We start from the raw sequence: 24,451 nt of genomic DNA, 5'->3' as shown, positions 1-24,451 counted from the left end.
TTCTCCAAATAAGTTTTAAAAGAAACTATGTTACTTCAAACATGTGTAATGTCCTGGAGAATGCTTCATGATATTCCTGCAATACATGATGTTGCTTATTTGATCTTGACTATAAGAATCTGCAAAGGAAGTAAATGTAGACATGTTCTGACGGGAGGGAGTGACGATTCACATATTGTTATTAAACAGCTCTCTGGAGAGATGATGTGATGTGGTCAGTGGGATCACCTCTTTCTAGTCTTTAGCAAGGCTCTGTTTTGAGTGTTGATCTTCGTCCCTGTTAATTCATGATCATCTGTCAAGGATGTCCATCTGTCAAGAATGTCCATCAATCCAAATGGATGATATCCTACATTTTCCAGATCAAAATGTTGATCCGAACTACAAAAACTCATGTCACACAGGATCAACCCACTACAGCTCTGTATTGCATGCTGTCCCCAACCCGGGCCTCTCTTTCAACAGTATGGACAAAGAACAAAAAGTTCCCACCATTCACATACCGGAAATGTCAGTCAATAATATAACCAACACAGTAATCTTTCTTCAGCTGAGTTCTCTTTTAACATTGATATGTACACACACAATTGCATGACAACTCATTCACAATAACAGTCCCTACCCATAAATTCTCCTTGGTTCCAAATTATAAGGCACAATCAAACATAATATTCCAACATTATTTCTTCCCATTAGCTTCTTTCGTTCTACTGCTCTTCTTCTCAACATCCTTCAGTTTGCCCTTCTTCTCATCAACCTCCTTCAACTTTCTCTTCTTCTCATCAACCTCCTTCAACTTGCTCTTCTTCTCCTCAAGCTCCTGCAACTTCTTCCGAGCTTCATGATGAGACTCCTCTAGCTTTTCCATCAGGCTATCTGTCCATGCCAGGAACTTCTTGATGCTATCCACTTTCTGGGCATCGTACTTCATCATCAAAAAGTCTGGAGGCTTATCGATAAATAATGCACTTTGCTTGGTGTGTTTGGATGAACTAGCTGACTCAGTTCTCTTGTCTTGAGCTCTTCCATCACTAGATTTTGACTTTGGTTTTGACTTTTCGTCAGTCTTGATTGAAGAGGTGGTCTTCTTACTAGACTCTTTCTCTCTTGATGTTCCAGCAACACTTTTTGACCTAGAAGGTTGTTTCTGGTTAGAATCTAGAACAGGTTTTCGAGCAAGTTGAATTTCAATCTTTGCTTCACGCTCAACATTACCTGGGTCCAAGAAATCGGGATTATGTCTTTCCCTGATGAAAGTCCTAGTTAAAGCATCATCCAGAATGGGGTCATAATCCTTTACTTTGTGTTCAGTGATCATGTGGTATCGAATCTCTGGCTGATCCTTACATCCAATGCTACAGTATGGGCAGCAAAAATAATTTTCCATCAATACATGTTTTTCTTGCCAGTGACGATGGAAAGCCGATTTTGGACCCTGGAAATAACAAGCCATCACTTTGCACATGAATTTGGCAGATGGGGTTCTGAATTCCTCCTCATCTTCATCAGAACTAATCCTCTCAGCACCAGCAACTGTACGTCCACTCATACCACCATGAGTACTAATTCCATGGCCTATTCTGAAATGTTCAATCAGCTTAATCTTCCGGACAAAATGGATTGAGCACACAGGACATGACAGGACATTGGTCGACTCTAGATGCTTCGAATTCCAATGTTGCAGGAAAGAAGCCGATGAGGCAGCAAATGAACATTCTTTTTCTGGACACTTGTACACCTTGAAGGGATTGTAACTTTCTGGTGCAGTGGGATCACTCTTGCCAAAAATCTCCACCATAGCTTCTTTTTCATCACAACATGGGTCTACATAATAAGGGTTGTGTCTCGATTCCACCTTGACATTCCCAAGGATATTATCCATGGTTCCTCCTTCATCGGTGACACCATGGCCATATATCAAGTGGGTTCTCATCCCCCTGCGGTCTGCACATCCTGTGTCACATACCGCGCAGATGAGGAAGTTGCAAAAACTCAAATGGATTTCCTTCCAGTGGCGACGGAATTGCTGCTGTGTTCCCTGGAAGCCACAGCGATCCACACTACAGAGGAACATTGGTCCAGGGTCCTCCTCCTCAGAGCTGATGTCATCATAAAGGGTCGATAATTTCTGCAAGTACATTACACATTGCACTGCAATGATCCAAAGGTGGCTTGAACCATATCTGCAACTCATGTAAAATCATAACAGGACGACGAGAATCAAAAACTTACCAACCACATTCTAATTTCATAATCTGTTTTGAGTGAAAATCATTTGTCCAAACTGTGCTGCAATATTACAATTTAGAGTTAGTGAGTAAGGTCTTAAGCTGCTTTTAACAATATTCCAGCAATATCACAGTGGGGGACATCAGAAATGGGCTTCACATATTTGTATCTGGTTATAAAAGTGTTCATTGTGTTCCGGACTTAAGTTGGTAATCCATTATAGTACTTTTTTCCAAGATTTCATTTAATTTTGTTTAGATTAATTTCGGCGAAATCGTGCATGACCTGAACAGAATATCACATCAACCCACCATGAATTCACCTTTAAATGAGCATTTGTCGTTAGAGGTACCAAGTCTTCGGTCTTCCTATCACTGTATTGTAATTTCTTTTCATTTATGATATTGGCCATAACATTAAGTATATAAGAAAATGTGTGAACAGCTGATTGTTATTTCCGGCTTTTTTCATTAGACAAATAAACATGTAATCTTAATCTTTGCGTATCAAACATTGTCTGGCATACAGTTCACAAATACCATTGAATTTGTAAATCATCATGTCATGTTTTATCGGCAAAAACAAGCACACAACTGATATTGCTGCCTTGAGCATAACGCGTGATGCGCAGTAAAGCAGTGCGCATGTAGAGAGTAACATTGGATCACATTGTTTTTAAATATTTCACAGCTGGTTTCGTGTTCAAGATTTAAAAAAAAAAAATTGGAAATAAAAACTAAACATCAGCCGAAATTTATTGTGATACGGGTGGTACCTGAGAACAAAGACTATTATTTTTTTTCGGCTTCATGCAATACTGAACCACTCATGAAGTTTCATGAATGACTTTGGGTAAATGACACGTGGTCCAGCGCGCAGGTCACAAATCAGGTGAATTTGAGCAAAATTTGGTCGCAGAGTGTCCTTGGATGGGTGACCATGTTTCGGTAGCTTGGCTTCTGAGAGTTTCTAGGGCTTTGGTCCTGCCCCACACTCAAGCACATGTAACACATGTGGCCCCTCCTTGGGCAAGCGACTGTTTAAAATGTGCCTCTGTTTACCCAGCAGTGAATGGGTACCCGGTAGGATGATATGGCAAAGTGGTTGTTAACCTCCTAGTGCAGGCAGCTTAGGTTGTATACTCCTCAGGGAGCTGAAAATGATTCTAGAGTGCACATTGATCCTGTGACCAAGGTAGTAATATCTTTGAGCATGTTCCTCAGTGGTGTGGAAATATGTGCAATATAAATAGCCTATTATAAATGCCGCTTTGAACAAGAGTTCAGTTATGTGGGCAAGGTGAAATGGGGTTTAACCTCAAGTTGAAAATTCATTGCACTTACATAGTGACCTGCATGCACATGTGTGGCTGCTTGTACTAGTCAGAACTAGAACAAAGTTGTGTGGAAGGAAAGCCAGAGTGAAGCAGGTATTAGACTTGTACTACTTTGGTGATTTCTATGATCACTGGTATTGTGCTGACAATCCTACAAACATCATCTGGTCAAAATGGGTTGAAACATGGCTTCTTCTGCTACATTCCCATATATTAGTGCCCGGCTTGCGAATCTTTGGCTGTACTTTCAATAAATAATTGTCAAAAGTTTCCCTTCCCATGCAAAAGAAAAATTTAATAAGACTGTTAATCCTCAATCAGCAAAACTTTCAAACAAAAATATATGATTTCCAAAACCAATCATCCAAGCATACTGATCAAAAGAACTTAGGGAACACTCAATTTTTTTCAAATGACTACAGCTTATCTGTCATTCTTACAACTGCTGGACAAAACAGTCCTGTCTCTATTACAATAGCACACACATCAAACTTCTTCAGCAGCAAGGTGATAACTTTCTTCAGATAAAGCCATGTCCTCCTTTGTCCCCAACTCTTCACTATTGCTGTCATGTCTCCATTACAATAACGCACTCATCAAACTTCTTCAGCAGCAAGGTGATATTAATCTTCAGATAAAGCCATGTCCTCCTTCAGCCCCAACTCTACAACTGCTGGACAAAACAGTCCTGTCTCCAATACAATTATGCACTCATCAATCGTCTTCAGCACCAAGATAATATCAATCTTCAGAAAATGCCATGTCCTCCTTCGTCCCCAACTCTACCATTGCTGGACAAAACAGTCCTGTCTCCAATACAATAATGCACACATCAAACGTCTTCAGTTAGCAAGGAGATATCAATCTTCAGATAAAGCCATGTACTCCTTCGTCCTCAAATCTTCACCATTGCTGTCATGTCTCCAACTCAGTAATGCACACATCAAAAGACTTCAGAAGCATGGTGATATCTATCTTCAGATAAATATTTAACGTCAACGCCAAAGAATATGTAGTCTTGATTAGTGGAGAAAATTATATGACAAGTATCACAGAAAATCAGTAATGACACCAAGTTTTAGCTAGCCATGTCCTTCTTTGTCCTCTTCAACACCAATGTGATTTCAATCTTCAGAAAAAGCCAAGTCCTTCTTCGTCCCCAACTCTACCATTGCTGGACAAAAATAGTCCTATCTCCAATACAATCATGCACAAATGAAACGTCTTCAGCACCAAGGTGATATCAATCTTCAGAAAAAGACATGTCCTCCTTTGTCCCCAACTCTACCATTGCTGGACAAAAATAGTCCTGTCTCCAATACAATCATGCACAAATCAAACGTCTTCAGCACCAAGGTGATATAAATCTTCAGAAAAAGACATGTCCTCCTTCGTCCCAAGCTCTACCATTGCTGGACAAAAATAGTAGTCTCCAATACAATCATGCACAAATGAAACGTCTTCAGCACCAAGGTGATATCAATCTTCAGAAAAAGACATGTCCTCCTTTGTCCCCAACTCTACCATTGCTGGACAAAAATAGTCATGTCTCCAATACAAAAATGTACAAATCAAACGTCTTCAGCACCAAGATTATATCAATCTTCAGAAAAAGCCAAATCCTCCTTTGTCCCTAACTCTACCATTGCTGGATAAAAATAGTCCTGTCTCCAATACAATCATGCACACATCAAACGTCTTCAGCACCAAGATGATATCAATCTTCAGAAAAAGCCAAGTCCTCCTTCGTCCCCAACTCTACCATTGTTTGACAAAAATAGTCCTGACTCCAATACAATTATGCACAAATCAAACGTCTTCAGCGTCAAGGTGATATCAATCTTCAGAAAAAGCCAAGTCCTCCTTCGTCCCAAGCTCTACCATTGCTGGACAAAAATAGTTCTCTCTCCAATACAATAATACACAAATCAAACGTCTTCAGCACCAAGGTGATATCAATCTTCAGAAAAAGCCAAGTCCTCCTTCGTCCCCAACTCTACCATTGCTGGACAAAAATAGTCCTGTCTCCAATACAATAATGCACACATCAAATGTCTTCAGCACCAAGGTGATATCAATCTTCAGAAAAAGCCAAGTCCTTCTTCGTCCCCAACTCTACCATTGCTGGACAAAAATAGTCCTGTCTCCAATACAATCATGCACAAATCAAACGTCTTCAGCACCAAGGTGATATAAATCTTCAGAAAAAGACATGTCCTCCTTCGTCCCAAGCTCTACCATTGCTGGACAAAAATAGTAGTCTCCAATACAATAATACACAAATCAAACGTCTTCAGCACCAAGATGATATCAATCTTCAGAAAAAGCCAAATCCTTCTTCGTCCCCAACTCTACCATTGTTTGACAAAAATAGTCCTGTCTCCAATACAATAATGCACACATCAAACGTCTTCAGCACCAAGGTGATATCAATCTTCAGAAAAAGCCAAGTCCTCCTTCGTCCCCAACTCTACCATTGCTGGACAAAAATAGTCCTGTCTCCAATACAATAATGCACACATCAAATGTCTTCAGCACCAAGGTGATATCAATCTTCAGAAAAAGCCAAGTCCTTCTTCGTCCCCAACTCTACCATTGCTGGACAAAAATAGTCCTGTCTCCAATACAATCATGCACAAATCAAACGTCTTCAGCACCAAGGTGATATAAATCTTCAGAAAAAGACATGTCCTCCTTCGTCCCAAGCTCTACCATTGCTGGACAAAAATAGTAGTCTCCAATACAATAATACACAAATCAAACGTCTTCAGCACCAAGATGATATCAATCTTCAGAAAAAGCCAAATCCTTCTTCGTCCCCAACTCTACCATTGTTTGACAAAAATAGTCCTGTCTCCAATACAATAATGCACACATCAAACGTCTTCAGCACCAAGGTGATTTCAATCTTCAGAAAAAGACATGTCCTCCTTCGTCCCAAACTCTACCATTGCTGGACAAAAATAGTCCTGTTTCCAATACAATAATACACAAATCAAACGTCTTCAGCACCATGGTGATATCAATCTTCAGAAAAAGCCAAGTCCTCCTTCGTCCCCAACTCTACCATTGCTGGACAAAAATAGTCATGTCTTCAATACAATAATGCACACATCAAACGTCTTCGGTTAGCAGGGAGATATGCAATGTCAGTGCTTCTTCAATGATTTTCAAGGCAAACATGAACTGTCTGAACAAGCAAGAAGAGGCTTACTTCAGGGGAATACAGATTGTAAATGTACTTCCTGATTGTGAAGCCTGGGTGAACATTTCCTTCATGGGTAAACCATTCCTATCTTCAACACGACTCATTGTCTTGTAAAAGTTTCCCGAAATCCTTGTCATGGTTCTTCAAGAAATCAGATACAATGCACAGTAAACCAGTCTAGACTTCACAGTTAAATCAACCTTCAAACATCAGGGCCAGGTCTTCTTAGGGAACAAATGATTATTCCCCGGTTCCTATGACGTCTCTTCAAATTCTGTGGGTTAACTGGCACAGCTGACATGGTAAAAGTTTGGAACATACATCTATTGTTTCTTCCATCAATCCTATACAACATGCAGCAAACCCCTGGATGTGCTCTCAAAGATCAATGAACTTGCAGGTAACAAGGTCTCGAAGTTTTCACAAGAAGACTAGGGATTTATCTAAACTTGCTCAGAGGCTGTTACTCGGCCCCAAGTCTGCAGCAAGTGTCAGTAAAAATACCCAAATAGGAATTCAACATTTATCAATTCATGCTGTTGTGTATATATAACTAAGTTGTGGCCGAGTTGACTTGTATTTGTTGTTGACTTAAGGTTTCAAAGCATAGTAAAACATTACTTCATTAAATGCAATGTTAATATTCAATGTCAAAATAGCTCTGAACTTAGGTGAATAAGAACTAAAAAATCCCATTTATATAAAAAATAATGTTTTTTCCCTGCCAAGCGAACTTATAGTCTGGAAGGTAATTTAAGGTACCAACGTTTACTACAATATCTGAAAAACTATCGGACCTACTCCAGTCAAAGTTGGTATGAGATTATTAAACAGTCATACATAACTGAATATTACATTTAAAGACAATTGGTGCATGAATAAAAAATCTGTCTATTTAGCTATCACTATATTTCATCAACAACCAGACCTGTTCGTCACGGGTGGAACGAGCATTCATTGAAACAACCATCTGCATAATGCTACCCCTGCGTCACAGGGCCATATGACACAGTTGAACCAATCAACTCAACTCGATAGGGTGCACGGGAATCACGCACGCACGAATATGGTGTTAGCGTTGGGTCCAATAGGTCCAATAGTTTTTCAGATATTGTAGTAAACTTTGGCACCTTAAATTACCTTCCAGACTATAGTTTGGAATTCTCGATAAATCCCTGATGACCAATGAGGTCTCTTCTGTGTTTCAATTTATTCTCCTGTGAATAAGTGTCTTTACTTACCTCTTATCGAATTATATGCTGACAAACCCATATTCAAATGTTTATACTAATTGGCAAAATGACCACTAGAATCAAATTAAGTTGTTCTAAGTATTAAGGCACAGGATAATCAAACACAACAACGCTGTTGATGTGTTCAAATCTCATTCGATGTTGTTTCGGGATGAAGTTGAACACAGAAACACATCTTGTCTGCTACGAGTTAAAATTGATAATGAGTTTTCATTGTGTGTCAGTACATACATATCTATCAAATGTGGATTGTTTGAACCATGCTTGGTGTATTTGCCACACAGGAGGCAACGGTTACTCACCTCTGTAAACTTAACAGGGTTAGAAAAAATACGATTTCCCCTGATTCGGAAATGCTTGGTGACAGCATTTGCTGCCTCGCTGGCCTTGTTGAAGGACACAAATCCATACCCCTTCGACCTGATTCAACAGAAGAAAGTGATTGGTGTCAGTCAGCTCTCAGAGAGGTAGTGAGGTGAAATGGGGTTTAACGCTGCATCCAAGATTATTGCACTTTTATAGCGATGTGCAGGCACGTGTGTGTGTGTGTGTGTGTGGGGGGGGTGTTGCTCGTACTAGTCCGGACTGAGATACCATGCTGCAGTTTAACATGAATACCCCAATCAGACACAGTATACTGACTCCGAGCCGACCAGTCCTTGTTTTAGCGCCAGACAGAGTAAAAACAAGTACCATAGTTTAACGTCTTTTGGTGTGACGCGGCCTGGGATCGAACCCTGGACCTTCTGCTCTCCGGGCGGACGCTCTACCACAAGACCACGGAGGCGGTCACTCTCAGAAAGTATCAATCATTTGATATAAACACTTGATTGACACACTTCTCATGAAGCCATACAATCGAACTGGGGTCTACGGTGTGACGAGTGAACGCTTTAACCACTAGGCTACCTGACTGCCCCCAAGGACCCCAAGACCCCCAGGACCCTCCTTAGTTTAAAAAAAGTACGGGCAGTGCACATTTGAGCTGAATGTTTGTTTTAATCAAGCTGTATGATGGTGGTCTGTAAATGATTGAGTCTGGATCCAACAATCCAGTGATTCTTAGCAGAATGAGTGAGTTTGGTTTAAAACTGCTTTGGACAGTTTTTCAGTTCAATCACTGCATCTCATCTCAATGTAGGGGGAATGTGCCCAGTGATGCAATTGGGATTGTTGGTTGGTTGGTTGGTTGGTTGGTTGGTTTGTTGTTTAACGCCACACTCAGCAATATTCCAGCTATATGATGGCGGTCTGTAAATAATCGAGTCTGGACCAGACAATCCAGTGATTAATATCATGAGCATCGATCCACACAATTGGGATCGATGACATGTATCAACCAAGTCAGCGAGCCTGAACACCAGATCCATGCCTTAAGACATCCCCAGACTTACCTTTTACTCCCTCGCTTGACAACGATGTTCGCAAACATAACCTTTCCACATTCTGAGAAGGTGTTGTACAGATCTTCAGCTGACGTGTCCATAGCTAAGTTAGACACATGGATCCTCTTTTTACACTCATCTGGGGTCTTCCTTGGATTGGCAGCCTAAAATTAACATATTATATGAATATTAGAGTAAATGTATTCAGAAAATTATAAAGACTACAACATAACTGATTCACATATTCTGAATACCTTTGCCCAAATATTAATATACAGACATAACTTAGAATATCAAAATATTTTCTCTATGTAATACTTAGCCTTCTTTACATTATGCTTTTTGTTGCTTTCTGGTCGAAGTATCTATGGAATGAAGACTTACGAAGATTGTATTCTTGATATAAATAAAGTTCTTAAACAAGAAGTATCCCAATGACTGCTCCCTGGAGTTACCTGGAGTTACCTCCCATGCCCCTCTGTGATCAGAGCTTCTTGAGCCCACCTGGTTGCTGCGGATCTATACTCTAACCCATTTACTCATACTTACCCCTGGAGGATAAGACGTGGTATCATACGTGGTTTCTTCTGCAGTCTCCACTGAAAGAAATGAAGAGAAATATAGTTTATTATCTGATATTTGGTGTCTATAAACATGCAACATACGAGAACTAGATCCACTTCGCCTTTTACGATGAGATACCACGCATTCAATACAGGTAAATAAACGAGTCTCGGACAGACAAACAAGTGGTTGATGTTATGAACAAAGTATCACACAGTCTTGGTACGTTGACACACATTCAACGAGGTCAACGAGGTCACCGAGCCTGACTGCACAATCCATGCAGTTGCCTCTTACAAAAACATAGGGTTCTAAGCAGGAGTCCGGAAACGGTGATATGCGCCGGACATGTCAGATTGGGAATCTCAAATGTCCGATATAAAATATTGCTTTCCGGACATTTAAATTTTTCTGTCCGGACATTTTAAAAAACAAACAACCCTAAGTTCGGGGTCCAAATAATTGATGAGCGTTATCGTATCTCTTCATCGAATTCAGGTGAATAAACAGGCATAACAAACTTGGTCAATAAAAGTTTAAAATTTGATATAAAACATCACTAGACATGATGATTTTACCATTTAAAATGTATTTCCTGCTCTCAAAGGCATTGTTTTATAAGCAGTGATTAAGATTACCGTGTGAGTTTTCTCATAAACTAAGTCGGAAATAGCAATCAGCTGTTCACGCGTTTCCTCCCAATATACCGGGAGAATCCACAGGCCAGAAATTAAAGAAAACCTTTATCATTTCACAAACATACACAATGTTCAAGTTGGTGAATGGGAGAACACAGAAATCCAAACAGAAGGGGGAAATCCCATGTAACTAAGGGTGCGTGGTATTACCGGTACACCGGTATATCGTGGTGCAAATCTTCAGCAATACGTATTGCGATACGTTTGTAAATTTAGCAATATACTGGGGCAAGTATAAATAAGTATATTTATGTGTTCCTAATTGATATGGAGATGGAAAATAGCATCTTCCCGACACAACTTGCTTCTAACGATCTTTTTATTAATTAGCGTGTACACATCGCGACTATCAAGCTCCTCATAGCAATAGCCTGTTCGCAGAGCTCTCTATACCGAGAGTATAACGAAGGTGTCACACGCTGGGAAGAAGCTTGATGGTATCTGACATTAATAGAGTGTATAATTGGCAATATATTGCAATACGTATCGCAATACAGGTTAAAGTATGGCAATACAAAATCCAGGTCGATACACAGCCCTACATGTAACCAGTTTCTGAATCTACACCTACTTAGTATGCTCAAGATGTTGCAAAAACTTACTGCCACTTTGGCCTATTGTATTGTAGGTATCTATCTATCTCTTGTAAACCTCTAATGATGTCACTCTGTTATAAATATAGGTTCAACTTTTCTCAGATAAACCTGCATAAGCAGGCATTCCAGCTTAAGTATGCCCGGGTAAGCGGGCATTTAAGATTAAGTATGCCTGGGTAAGCGGGCAATCCAGCTTAAAAGTATGCCTGGGTAAGCGGGCATTTCAGCTGAAGTATGCCCGGGTAAGCGGGCATTCCAGCTTAAGTATGCCCGGGTAAGCGGGCATTTCAGTTTAAGTATGCCCGGGTAAGCGGGCATTTCAGCTTAAGTATGCCCGGGTAAGCGGGCATTCCAGCTTAAGTATGCCCGGGTAAGCGGGCATTTCAGTTTAAGTATGCCCCGGTAAGCGGGCATTTCAGCTTAAGTATGCCCGGGTAAGCGGGCATTCAAGATTAAGTATACCCGGGTAAGCGGGCATTTCAGCTTAAGTTTGCCCGGGTAAGCAGGCATTTCAGATTAAGTATGCCCGTGTAAGCAGGCATTCCAGCTTAAGTATGATCGGGTGGGCATTGCGTGAAATTTAACGTTTTATAAACTTGCCTATTGATGTGAACACAATTGTGTTTGATGATTGGTAAAATTCCATGACATGACTCGAACCTGCAACCTCACATATCGTGTTAAGTTTTGTAACCCACTGTCTTCCCACTGAGCTACTGGGGTAGGTGATGAGAATTTGTTCAGATTATCATGTCATGACTCCATCTAGTCCAGGCTGCACGTGCTGTTTCTCTCGCACGCTTTGAGCGAATTCCTTTTATACTGCGATACACTGTATTGTTTCATTAAAGGGTATGTCAATGTTTTCTTATTTTTCCTGGTATTTCTTGCATTTGGACAGTTCATATAAGTAGGATAACTAAGGATATAAACTTCCCCCTCGGTCTTGACGGAAAAAGTAAGCCCGGGGAGCCGGGAAATTGGATCGGGCCTTTGGCTTTCCCTCCTTCCTTGGCTTACATTCCCCGTCAAGACCTCGTGGGGAGTTTATAGTAGGACCTCATCCCAGATGTGAGGTTTTACTTTTTCCTAGTAAGACCTGGTATGAGGTGTTACTTTTTCCTAGTAAGACCTGGTATGAGGCGTTACTTTTTCCTAGTAAGACCTGGTATGAGGTTTTACTTTTTCCTAGTAAGACCTGGTATGAGGTTTTACTTTTTCCAAGTAGGACCTCATCCCAGATGTGAGGTTTTACTTTTTCCTAGTAAGACCTGGTATGAGGCGTTACTTTTTCCTAGTAAGACCTGGTATGAGGTTTTACTTTTTCCTAGTAAGACCTGGTATGAGGTTTTACTTTTTCCAAGTAGGACCTCATCCCAGATGTGAGGTTTTACTTTTTCCTAGTAAGACCTGGTATGAGGCGTTACTTTTTCCTAGTAAGACCTGGTATGAGGTTTTACTTTTTCCTAGTAAGACCTGGTATGAGGTTTTACTTTTTCCAAGTAGGACCTCATCCCAGATGTGAGGTTTTACTTTTTCCAAGTAAGACCTGGTATGAGGCGTTACTTTTTCCTAGTAAGACCTGGTATGAGGTTTTACTTTTTCCTAGTAAGACCTGGTATGAGGTTTTACTTTTTCCAAGTAGGACCTCATCCCAGATGTGAGGTTTTACTTTTTCCTAGTAAGACCTGGTATGAGGCGTTACTTTTTCCTAGTAAGACCTGGTATGAGGTTTTACTTTTTCCTAGTAAGACCTGGTATGAGGTTTTACTTTTTCCAAGTAGGACCTCATCCCAGATGTGAGGTTTTACTTTTTCCAAGTAGGACCTCATCCCAGATGTGAGGTTTTACTTTTTCCAAGTAGGACCTCATCCCAGATGTGAGGCGTTACTTTTTCCTAGTAAGACCTGGTATGAGGTGTTACTTTTTGCAAGTAAGACCTGATAATTTGAGGAGCAGATGGAATTTGGACTAAAATCAAAAGCAAGAAATAAAACTTTTTCATTTAGGATGAAGGGAATCGAACCTGCAACCTCACATATTGTGTTAGGTTTTGTAACCCACTGTTTTTCTACTGAGCCACAGGTGCATGATGCGAGAATGTTCAGTTTTAGATGTCATGACTTAGTTTTGTCTATGCTGCACGTTTCTTCTCTCGCATGCTTTGATCACATTCCCTTTATACCGCGACACACACTGTAAGATATCTCGATGTTTCCTTATTTTCTGTTATTTAGGTGGTACAAAAGTGAGATAACACACTCCTCCTCGGGCTCACACTGCTGATACCCTCCTGCCTCGTTCCTACTTCCTCAACCATAACCTTGGAGTCGTGATTTATCCTTCACAAAGTAACCTAAATTATACATTGACAGGGAAGGATTATTGTTGACAAAAGCGGAATGCCTACAATCTACTACAGTGTGTTGATATAGGAGATATCGAAAGACTAGTGAGATAATTTGTGTACCGTATTTGACATAATAAGCACCCAGGGTGCTCTCAAAATTAGAAATATGGGGCTCTTATTAGAATAAAATTTTGGTGAAAAAAAAACCTGTTGAAATATCGTAAATTTCTTGGTTTATGCTGACAGCCTGAAATGATACAAAAGAAAAGTCTGTGCTTATTATAAGGACAGATATATTTTTCCAGAATTTAATTGCCCATAATTAAGTGTGCATATAAACACACGGGTGCGTATTATACACAAATAAATAAGTCTTGTGTACATTGATGAATAGGAAGTGGTGCTAATTGGGACTGTTCACTAGCCGTGGGCGCTTATTAGAGCAGGGGGCTTATTAAGTCAAGTATTATGGCTTCTAATTAACCAAATCTGTACCAGCAATCCTGACCAGAGAATCCCATTAGTAACCTCATACAATCAGCTTGAGTTGCTGAAGACTAATTCTAACCTGAATCTTCATGAATAGCAACTTACCTCTAAATTTTTTACATTTGTAACACTTGAGCCGAGAAATAAAGTTGTTTAATCCACACTGAAAATATACAGTGAATCAAACAATGAATACAAAATCTATAATCTGATTGATTATTTCAGTTAACTCAAAACATTTCCTGTCTCATGTTAAAACCATAAAATCAGTACGGCTTAAACTAAAATGGAGCTTTGAATGGTATTTTCAAAGATATCAAAGCATAACAGCTAAATATGGCAAGGAAGCAAAAAGTGATCCAGGTCTTTGATGAAATCCATGAGACACGATATTGGTCCGACAAACCAACTATCACAATCAGTGCGAATCTGTAATTCAGACAAACAGTCACAGGATCCTTGCACACATAAGGGAGACAACTCTGCAGAGACTCCTTCAACCAATGGGCAATCTGTGCCTTCTGACATGAGGAAAAAACTTGACTCTGCATGACGTGCACTAAAATTATGATTAAATAACAACATACCCAAAAATCATGAATAAAACTTGACATACCCCAACACATTTCCATGTCTTATCACCACTTTTGTCATCTGAGCGATGGTCTTGACCATGATCTTTGTGAAGCAGAGATAACCCTTCTCCGACATCTACTGGGCCAACGTATCTGTCTGAACTACCAATCCGACCTCTCCTGGATTGGGAACCGTCCCTATCATCGCTTCTATGTCTGTATGGGGAGTTGTAGGGACTTGAATCCTTCCTAAAATTACGGTCTAATGATCCTCTTCTTCGAGAAGATCGGCTGTCATCTTTTAAACTTCTGTCAATTGACAGTCTTTCATCCCTGTTGCTGCTGATCGGAGAATATCCGTCACGTGGGTAGCTTCTATCAGGCGAGTGTCTGTCATCCCAAAAGACTCTATCTGGTGAGAGACTTAAATCATCTCTAAAACGTCTGTTTGGGGAATCTCTTCGTTCAAGAGAATGCCTGTCATCTCTAAAACGTCTGTTTGAGGAATCTCTTCGTTCAAGAGAATGCCTGTCATCTCTAAAACGTCTGTTTGGGGAATCTCTTCGTTCAAGAGAATGCCTGTCATCTCTAAAATGTCTATTAGGAGACTGCTGTCTTAAATCTCTATCTAGTCTTGAATCTCTATCTAGTCTTGAATCTCTATCTAGTCTTGAATCTCTATCTTGTCTTGAATCTCTATCTAGTCTTGAATCTCTATCTCGTGATCGTCGTTCATTCCTAAAGTTTCGATTGGGTGATTGTCTCAGTTCTCTTCTGCCAGGAGAATTCCTTTCACTTCTAAAATTTCTACCTGAAACATGGCCCATATTTCTTTTCTCTGGCCAATCATCTCTATCAACGCACTGACTTCTGTCTGGAGAGTGCATGTTAGAATCTCTCGGATTGTTACTCATTGTCCAGTCATCTCCTCTATGAAAAGAAGACTGTAGATCAGGTGACCTCCTAGATGACAATCTCCCCTCTAGGGACCTCGATGGGGATCGTCTTTCCCGAGACCTCAGTGATCTCCTAAGCCTATACTCCTCTTCTGAGGTGGACGTGGGACCATGTCTTGCTGCATCTCTTGGCGTGTTCTTGGTCGGATGCTTATCCCCCTGACGCGAGGAGCCAAACACTTCTGCTGCATGTTTCATAAGCGCATCATCGTGTCCATCGTCTTCCCTACTCCTGTCTCCCCTTCCCCTGTCTTTTCTTCCCCTGTCTCCTCTTCCCCTGTCTTTCCTTCCCCGGTCTTCTTTCCCCCTCTCTTCTTTTCCTCTGTCTTCCCTATTACTCTTCTGGTCTTGTTTCAAGATGGATTTTATCACACCTCCACTCCCTTCACTTTGAGGTGCCCCACCAAGAAACCTGAAGAAACCATATTTTTAAGAATATCCCATGAGGGCAAACTGACAGAATTATTCAGTGATTGCAAACCGGATAAATATAAAACAGATCCAATGTCATTAAAACAAGATCTGATACTCCAATACAACATCTATCTCCTGAGGGTGGTCATGTGAGTGAGTGGGTCATGTGAGTGGGTCATGTGAGTGAGTGAGTGAGTGAGTGAGTGAGTGAGTGAGCCAGGGAGTGAGCCAGGGAGTGAGTGCGTGAGTGAGTGAGTGAGTGGCCTTTAGCAATATTCCAGCAATACCACATTGGTCTTCACACACTGTATCCATGTGGTGAATGAAACCCAGGTCTTCGGCGTGACGAGCCAACGCTGTAACCACTAGGCTACCCTACCGCCCCTGGTCATGCAGGTTAGCCCTAAGCGAATTTAGGCCACCAAATCTAAGTGAAATATGTGTAAGTGTGCGATGGGGAAGCTTAGTGGACAATTTAGGAACTGACCATTTATTAAAGTGAGTGAGTGAGTATGGTTTTACGCCGCTTTTAGCAATATTCCAGCAATGTCACAGCGCGGGAGACCAGAAATGGGCTTCACACATTGTACCCATGTTGGGAATGAAACCCCGGTCTTCGGTGTGACGAGTGAACGTTTTAACCAGTAGGCTACCCAACCGCCCCTCATTTATGGTGTGTGTGTGTGTGCGTGCGTGCGTGCGTGCGTGCGTGCGTGCGTGCGTGCGTGCATGCATGCGTGTGTGTGTCATGAGGTGTGGAAACAAATGATGAAAACACGCTGATGTGTTCGGGGGAGAGGGGTCACCAAATTTTTTTACATATATATAGGGGGGTCATCAAAATATGACACAGTCCCAAGACCAATCTCCACCCCCTACATCTCCATAATCAATTACCAGTCCCAAACAATTCTTCAGCCATCAAACATCACCTTTCCATAAAAGTTCCCCGATTTTGTTTATCACCTCGATTCGCAAATTTCGATTTGTACACTACAAAACCTTAACAGAACACAAAGATACTTGGATGATACTTGTTCCTATTGGTGAGTAATCAGATCTTCACACAGAGGTGTTGTATCAGAGTTAAAGACCTGAAACTAGTTTTGTTCGTCATATAACTCCACACTCAGCAATATTCCAGCTACATGTCATCTTCCCGAAGCAAGGGAGTTAACTGACTAACTCACCTCGAGAAGTGCATCAAATCACATGAGCATCTTCTTTAAAAACATGAAGAGATTTGCAAAATATCTGGTGATGCCCAGTTGATATTACACATTCTTTGCAAGTCCTCCAGTCAACCGAAATCTGCGTATTGAAATCGAAGAATATTTCGTTATGCTATTTTGATTGGACTTGTTAGTCCAGCCAAAATATAACTCCATAATTCCAGTCTAATTCGGCTAGGTTGGAAACTGGACGTTTAGAGTCAGTTAACTTTCTTGCCTTGGGAAGATGGCCACATGTATATGACAGCAGTCTGTAAATAATAGAGTCTGCACCACACAATCCATCCATGACATGCATCTGCCATGTCACAGAGCCTGACCTCCCGATCCAGTTAGTCGCCTTGCATGACAAGCATAAGTTGCTGGAGACCAATTCTAACCCGGGACTTCACGAGGCTCGTGATAAGAAATGGATGACAAGAACCAATGGACAAGTGTTTTTTGGATAACAGCACAAAAGACTAACATACAAGACATGATAAGCTTACTTGAAGCTTTTGTCCAGATGAGCAAAAATGATAACACTTAGTTTTACAACACCATATCTGATTTTGTTTTCATACCTGTCTGGTACATTTCTTTCCCTTCCAAATGCAGCTTGCCCAATATCTTCACTGTAGCACATCTTTTTACTAGGTTCTCCATCTCCTTGGTCTCTCATACTGCGTGGACTATACCTGTTTTCTTCTCTCTCAACAATCTCCTCGTCAGAATCTCTCGCTTTGTGATGGTAATCAAATATCGCCATCTGTTGGGCTGGCAGGTTCTCAAGATCACCCCCTCTCTCTGAGATATAAATACAATAATGTATCATGGTGTACATCATGCTCTAAAACTTTTTTTGGGAAAATTCATAATACCAGTGATCAGGATTGGGGGGGTGGGGGAAAGAAAGGGATTGGTCAAAGGACTTGCAATTGACAGATCTGACTTTATGTTTTCTGGTGCTGCAGTCTGTGCCAAAAACATTTGAGTCTACTTGATTATAATTGTATCTTGGCAGTATTTGGAGTAGATTTAGCTCTTTGCATGTGGACTTGCATCAGCTGATCTTGTTTGTTGGTTTGTTGTTTAACGCCACACTGCCAATATTCCAGCTATATGACGGCTGTGTGTAAATAATCGAGTCTGGACCAGACCATCAAGTCATTGATATCATGAGCATCGATCCACGTAATTGGATACGATGACATGCATCAACAAAGTCAGCAAGCCTGACCACCTGATCCCGGTAGTCGCCTCTCACGACAAGTATAGTCGCCTTTTACGGCTAGCATGGGTTGCTGAAGACCTATTCTAACCGGATCTTCACTGGGTACACTGTTACATATCTGTATTAGCCAATGACCCCTTCAGCCCTAATGCAGATCTTACAGACTGGGTCCCCATTTAACAGAGTGATCTTCGCACTACAACCATCGTAACCCTATGTTAAAGAACAGGAGTTAGGATCACCTTAGCGCTAAGATCGCTTTGTGGAACCAGGCCCAGGCCTCCAGCTCCTGTTCTGAGCCATTGGGTATTTACTCCCATGTTATCAATCACAGGGTGAGTGAGTGAGTTAAAGCTTTACGTCACATCGGCAATATTTCAGCTATATCGTGACGAGAAATTATACTTTTTAATACATATATTTTAACTAAATTAAAACCTGTCATCGACGGACAGTACAATTACTAGAATATCACAGATTAATATTTAAAACTAGCATACAACTATAAAAAGATATCACTATATATAACAGTACAATATAAAAACAGGCTATAGATCACCAGCAGCTGAAGGTAGATCACCATGCTAGGGTTCATGGGGACTTAAAGTACCGTATTCGACGTAATAAGCGCCCAGGGCGCTCTCAAAATTAGAAACAGGGGGCTCTTATTAGAATGTTACTTTGGTGGAAAAAACAGAGTTTAAAGATAAATTTCGTGGTTTATGCTGACAGCCTGAAATGTTAACGACGACAGATATATTTTTCCAGAATTAAATGCCCATAATTAAGGGTGTGTAAAACACACGAGTGCGTATTATACGCGAATAAATAAGTCTTGTGTACATTGATCACTTGGAAGGGGTGCTGATTGGGATTGTTCAATAGCCAATATCTTAGCAAATGTCGCTGTGGGCGCTTATTAGAGCGGGGCGCTTATTACGTCGAATACGGTACTTTTGCTACCTGCATGGACCCCAGTCGGATTTACATCATCCCTTTCGCTGCTGGCGATTAATGACAAATCTAGCCAGAATAAAAAACATATATACTACGACTACACTGGGTATGTGTAGGTTTCTTTTGATATTTTTTCTGTTGGGTATTTACAGAGCTCCAGATAAGCTTTTGGTGTTGTGGGTATTTTACCCATGCATTTTAAAATCATTGGGTATCAGTAATTCAATCTGCGTATTCAAATTTCTGTTACCCACTAGTTTTTACACATGTGGGTATTTAAGTTAAATATTTAAAAACACTATTCATCTAGTCCCTGCAAACTGGTGTCGTGTGGGTTCGAGGGCTTTAAAGGACTCAAAAATACCACGAATACTTCCACAAGAAAGTGTGATGGCAAATGATCATGTCATCGTGGAGTTTGGCAGGGTTGATGGAATGCCCGTTAATAATTCAAAATAAGTTGCTGATTTGGTAATCGAATACGCAGGGTTACTTCACAATATTTTGATGATACGCACAAGTTTTATTTTTGTAGTGTATCTGTAATGTTCGTTGCATATTTGATACGCTTGGATTATATTTTACTGCGTATTTCTGCATTTCTGATGCGTATTTCACGCAGATACGCAGCTTATCTGGAGCTATGTATTTATGAACCAGTGATACCCAATTTTTCATATAATTTTGTTTAAAATGCTGTCTACAATTTGGGAGGTATTCAGTACAGCAGAATTCATGTATGTGTGATGCCGGCTTCATATCGTATTACAGTATTTAAATAAACAACAAGTGGGAGTTGATTATCGTAAATAAAACACTGCAGATACCTTTACACCAGACTGTAACTCTCCACGAAAGAGAAAGAGTAAGCGAGGGACATCATGTGATTAAGTTGCTCAGGAATCAGGCAATACACAGTCCATTGTTAGTGATGGTAGTCATGGTAACAGCTGGGGTGTGTTTGTGTGAGGTGTTTTTTGATGCTGGAAAAGTCGTTTGGGGAATCATATCCACACAAGGATCGAGAAAGAAGAAGATATGCACAGTGTTAGATAGGATACGTTTTAAAAAATTCAGTTTTCAGCATGCTAATCACCTGTAAAACTAAACATATTCTACTGGCACTCACCAAGTTTCCTCTTAAGAGACATTCTGTCCAAGTGAGGATTTCGGTCCGGAGACTCCCTGTCCAAGTCATCGCCCTTCCAGTACCCAGCGTCTCTCTCAGTGCTAGTGTTCAGGTTCATATGATCTCGTCTCATCATAAAGTGCTTCCCTGGCCGAGCTTGATCCTGAGGTCCACCCATTACTGGGAACATACTTCCCCTGGACACTGGTATGGTGGCTGTGTTAGGAGACGGAGCCATCATAAAGTTTACACCAGGCCTGGGGCCTGGAAACCGGTTAAAGGCCATATTGTCTGAAAATAATAATAGGTGAGGTGAGGTGAAATCGGGTTTAACATCGCATCCGAGATTATTGCACTTATATAGAGACGTGCATGCATGTGTATGTGTGTGTGTGGCTGCTTGTACTAGTCCGGACTGATGCCGATTTATAGTGCTAGCTCACTGAGATACCATGTCGCAGTTTAACATGAATACCCCACTCAGGCACAGTATACTGACTCCGAGCGCCAGACAGGGTAACAACAAGTACAATCTTTTGACATCTTTTTGTATGACGCGGCCGGGGGTCGAACCCCAAACTTTCCACACTCCGGGCGGACGCTCTACCACAAGACCACGGAGGCGGTCAAAAATAATATGGTTTATGTTCTCACTGATACTGATCATGTTTAAGTTGACTAAGTGTGTACTTATATCATTCAGAAGCAGATCTTTTTCTCCCATACGATGCATCTCTGCATCATTTGCTGAGGACATTTCATGGACGGTCGCATAAGATGAGCCCTGATTTGACTGCCAGATCAAAATGCAGACTGAGTCGGTTCTTGACCCTATCATATTTGGCTTCACATCTTTACATCAATTTCAAATCACTATTTTAATCAATGAAAACCCAAACCTAACACAAATATTTCTTCGATCTGGCCTTCTTTTGGATCTAAGTGCCATGTCGCTGAAAAACAACGGTGAAAACATATCCCCAATAAAATAATGGCGCTGCTATAATTTTGGGCAGTCTCAAGTCCCTGATTATATATCTGTTTTTGAAATACACAAATCAGATGCCTGTCTGAACACAGGTGATTGATTTGTTTTGTTTGTTGTTTAACGCCACACTCAGCAATATTCCAGCTATATGACGGCGGTCTGTAAGTAATCGAGTTGGGACCAGACAATCCAGTGATTGACATCATGAGCATCGATCCATGCAATTGGTATAAAAAACAATTAAAAACCTAAGTCATTCAAATTTAAATGAGTTTTCATTAAAGTAAAACCACACTAAAAATATATTTAGTTCGGCTGTGTCTGAGTGGGGTATTCATGTTAAACTGCGGCATGGTATCTCAGTGGGCTAGCACTATAAATCGGCATCAGTCCGGACTAGTACAAGCAGCCCCACACACATACACACGTGCATGCATGTCGCTTATATAAGTGCAATAATCTTGGACACGAAGTTTAACCCCATTTCACCTCACCTCGTATCTTGTAGTATATATGTTTTCCTTGGGCATTCTTGAAACATGTTGGCTGCCAGCAGAAAGGTGAGATATCTATGAAATAGCTATAAAATTACTATTTATTTCCTACTTACTGAAATAAATATTAAATATATAGTATACCTGTAGTCCAATTTCTTGACATTTCTCCCAGACTCTGAGTTAATTGACATTGAGTTAATTTGAGTGAGGATGGTTTTACGCCGCTTTTAGCAATATTCCAGCAATATCATGGCGGGGGACACCAGAAATGGGCTTCACCCATTGTATCCAACCCGGGTCTTTGGTGTGACGAGCAAACGCTTTAACCACTAGGCTACCCGACAAGCCCTAATTTGAGTAAAGGTACTTAAAACTTCAAAGCATGTGATGTTTCAACGATAAGTTTAGTTGCGCCTTCCAATCAGAGTCGGTGAGTAAATTGGAGTAGAGGCTAATTCCTAATGTAAACTTCTTTTGAGGTGATTAACATTTCACAATTATTTGTGTTCAAAGTGACCATGTGAGTTTAATTTCATGTATTTCAGTACCAAGGTAAAAAAAATAAGGTGTCATTTTTGCCAGTCAATGTAGCCGTTTTCGCTATAGGCGAGGTGCCATTTTTGCTCGATGACGTTTAGCTGAGGTGCCATTTTACCTATAACCCCCTTACCCATACCCTGTCTCACAATTAATCCAAAGGATAGTAAATGGGTGCCTAACGCTAAGGGTCATAAAGGGGTATTTGATAGGCAAGTGGTGCTCAATGCTAAGGATTGTGATGGGGTGATTGATCGGGAGGGGTACCTCACCCCTATAATGCTGAAGGGGTTATTGTCGCCATGGCTACTACAGATGTACCCCAAGTATATTTCAGTATAGAGGTGAGGTGAGATGAGGTGAAATTGGGTTTAACGTCGCGTCCAAGATTATTGTACTTATATAGCGACGTGCATCAACTTGTGTGTGTGGCTGCTTGTACTAGTCCGGACTGATGCCGATTTATAGTGCTAGCCCACTGAGATACCATGCCTCGGTTTAACATGAATACCCCGCTCGGACACAGAATACTGACTCCGAGCCGACCAGTCCTTGTTTTAGCCCCTTAATGCCAAGCGCCTGACAGGGTAACAACAAGTACCATCTTTTAACGTCTTTTGGTACGACGCGGACGGGGATGGAACCCCGGACATTCCGCTCTCCGTCAGTATAGAGAAATATACCCTAGCCAAAATCAGAATACAGAGAGTACCTTAAACATATTCCTCAACCCAAAACCGGTTCATGTTATAGTTCCAGTTCACCTGGTTATGAGTGCATGCTGGTTAGTGCTGTGCATCACAGATTATAAGAGTACTGTGTATGCTCCTTCATACAATGCATCTCAAACAACAGTATGACTGTTCCGATCCAGAAACATATGAAAATATTCCAAGTTCAGAGTCAAGGAACCGGTTAACGCACTGCCCCATGCAGAATGGACTCATCCTAGGGGACCGTTCTGTATTCTGATTTGGCCAAGGGTACATTTCTGTGTACAGTGACGTAAGGGGGGTATACTTGAACCAATATTCGAAAAGATGCCAGAAATTAAATGCCGCGATACGATGAATGCCGCGGTACCACGAAGTCCGAGTATACTTTTAGCATACTAGGAATGCTTTTTATATATTCATTGTTAACTTTTAACATTTTCCACTTTTTTGGACACATTATTTTCATCCAATTTTATTAAAAAAATCTTAAAATATCTTTTCTGATATTTTGTTGTTGATTTTTAACAAATATTTTGTTCTTACTTTTCGGTAAATACACATTGAATATGTATTACTAATTACACATTCAGAATTTTAATTGTGCTGTCTTTGCAATTTTCTGGACAAATCACTGAAGCCTGGTATCATCATACTCAGTGGTTGGTAGAATTGTGCGCTCTTTTGGTCCCATTCGGACCTCCATACACCACTTTTCACTGTACCGCGATACGATGGAGTTCTCTCCCTTGTCAAACAGAGCGCGAGGCCCGGCTTTTACTCGGAGCTACTAATGTAAATAATGAACTTGTATCAGTAAAATATGCATATTTAGATAAAATAAATGACATCTGATACAGAGAACACGAATAATCATAAAGGTTAGTGAGTGCATTTTGTTCCGTTTAGCGTACATCACAAGTACCGCGGTACCTCGAGATATCTGTATTACCCATGCCGACGACCCTTTCAGCCCTAATGCTCGGAGTTTGTGCCACGGCTGTCATTCATGACAGTTTCCAAAAAAACGGCAAGAAATACTTTTATGTCTATTAAGTTTGAATGTATATACCTTCTACGTTCTACATCACACCTTTCTATGTGTTGAGATTCTTGTCCTACTTCCGTTAAC

At 40.8% G+C, this 24,451-nt stretch overlaps 1 protein-coding gene across 1 annotated transcript; it reads right to left on the bottom strand.

Moving 5' to 3' along the window:
* Positions 1-315: 315 nt before the first annotated feature.
* On the bottom strand, positions 316-24,451 carry LOC139446032 (uncharacterized). Its single transcript, XM_071227296.1, has 9 exons — positions 24,392-24,451; positions 20,585-20,875; positions 17,849-18,071; positions 14,725-16,051; positions 14,214-14,271; positions 9,961-10,010; positions 9,421-9,575; positions 8,329-8,446; positions 316-2,128 (listed from the first exon to the last, which is right to left on the bottom strand). The coding sequence occupies exons 2-9, from the start codon at positions 20,868-20,870 to the stop codon at positions 680-682; spliced, it is 3,666 nt and encodes a 1,221-aa protein (XP_071083397.1). The 5' UTR covers positions 20,871-20,875; positions 24,392-24,451; the 3' UTR covers positions 316-679.

This window comes from Haliotis cracherodii, unplaced genomic scaffold (genome assembly GCF_022045235.1).
Source record: "Haliotis cracherodii isolate W230 unplaced genomic scaffold, xgHalCrac1.p SCAF_6, whole genome shotgun sequence".
NCBI lineage: Eukaryota > Metazoa > Mollusca > Gastropoda > Lepetellida > Haliotidae > Haliotis > Haliotis cracherodii.
This window is presented reverse-complemented; position numbering and strand designations above follow the sequence as displayed.

Excerpts from the sequence above, each read along its gene's own strand:
- LOC139446032 (XM_071227296.1), bottom strand. The coding sequence starts at position 20,870 with ATGGCCTTTAACCGGTTTCCAGGCCCCAGGCCTGGTGTAAACTTTATG. Across the intron at positions 16,052-17,848 it reads GAAAGAAATGTACCAGACAG|GTTTCTTGGTGGGGCACCTC; the intron begins GTATGAAAACAA and ends TGGTTTCTTCAG. Across the intron at positions 2,129-8,328 it reads ACCCTGTTAAGTTTACAGAG|AAATTATCGACCCTTTATGA; the intron begins GTGAGTAACCGT and ends ATGTACTTGCAG.